This window comes from Etheostoma spectabile, chromosome 9 (genome assembly GCF_008692095.1).
Source record: "Etheostoma spectabile isolate EspeVRDwgs_2016 chromosome 9, UIUC_Espe_1.0, whole genome shotgun sequence".
Classification (NCBI taxonomy): Eukaryota; Metazoa; Chordata; class Actinopteri; order Perciformes; family Percidae; genus Etheostoma; species Etheostoma spectabile.
In genome coordinates, this window is record NC_045741.1 from 33,504,702 (window position 1) to 33,506,010 (window position 1,309).

At 46.3% G+C, this 1,309-nt stretch overlaps 1 protein-coding gene across 1 annotated transcript in view; it reads left to right on the forward strand.

Moving 5' to 3' along the window:
• The window catches only part of LOC116695357 (uncharacterized), a 13,717-nt gene that overhangs the window by 3,420 nt on the left and 8,988 nt on the right, over positions 1 to 1,309 (forward strand). The window contains exon 3 of the mRNA XM_032525574.1: positions 435 to 536. Within this exon, the coding sequence (XP_032381465.1) occupies positions 435 to 536 (102 nt within the window). The remainder of the gene's footprint in view (positions 1 to 434; positions 537 to 1,309) is intronic.

Sequence of the window (1,309 nt, forward strand, 5' to 3'; positions counted from 1 at the left end):
ACATGGGGGAAACATGAGGCCAACATGGGGGAAACATGAGGCCAACATGGGGGCAACATGGGGGCAACACGGGGGCAACACGGGGCCAACATGAGACAAAATGTAATCTAAGATGTTACTGTATTCAAAGTGCAATATGGCATGAATGGTCTTTTTAGCGATGTGATTAATGCCTACTAGAGTTCGGCGGTAATATGGTATACGGTGGGGTCTTAATAATAGCAACGTATCAGTTTCAATACCGTAATTAAAAATAAATGCAGTGCACTCATATAGGAAACAAGGGGGGGATGGATTTTTTAATTAGTCACGGTAATACAGTATACCGCGGTGAAATTTGACGCTATCAAAATCAGGATCCCGCCCAACAATGATGCCTACTCTGATTTCCTCAGAACTCATCTGACTCTGAATCCTTCTTCTGTTTCCCGCAGTCCGTCCACGTAAAGGAAGCAACACCACTCCACTCACTCCATCAGACGGTATCAACACCACACACAACACCAACCCTCACCATGGCTCAGGAACTCCACCAGGTAACCCCGAGACCGTTAACCTGCTCCGTCACACAAGTCCCAGTGGGGGACATACTGTACATCATGATGTCACACACGTAGAGTATTAACCTGAGCCTGTCGGGGGGGGAAAACGGGCACTTTAATGGACGTTAATTCCAGGGGTGGGAATCCCCAGATATATCATTATGTCGCAATACCATATTATTGCAATATTCTGCGATACATTGCAATTCATAACCTTTTTTCCAACTTCTAATTTTTCCCAAATTCAAATGACGTCCCCAAAAAGAAACATTTCTCTGTTTGTTCATCTCACCTTAACCCGTTTGCGCCGGATGCTTCGTGACGACACATCTACCGCCGGTTACTGCGTTGCGCAACTCTGACCCTCCTGCCAGCTGCTGCGTGGCGCAGCATATCGTATTGGTCGGTCTTTCCATGACGCGTGCAGCAGAGAACGCATTGTCATTGGTTCAAAATACACCACTTGCTTGTCTTTGTTTATGAATGTTTTGAGCGGACGAGCGCGAAAACTAGCTCGCGGTGCGAAGTCATAGGATGGGTATTGACAGCGGGGCGGTGACCTGGGTGAAGATAGTGAGGAGTTTGGAGGAGAATTGTCTTCATCATATCTTCATCTCATCATCTTCATCATACACATCATACTCCCCTTCCTCTGTCGGATCCATCTTTCATCGCTCGTCCTCTCAAACATTCAATACACAAACGCACTGTTTTGCTGTTATTGACGTATTTTCAGCAAACTACTACCTTTTGCGTGGTCACTGGCT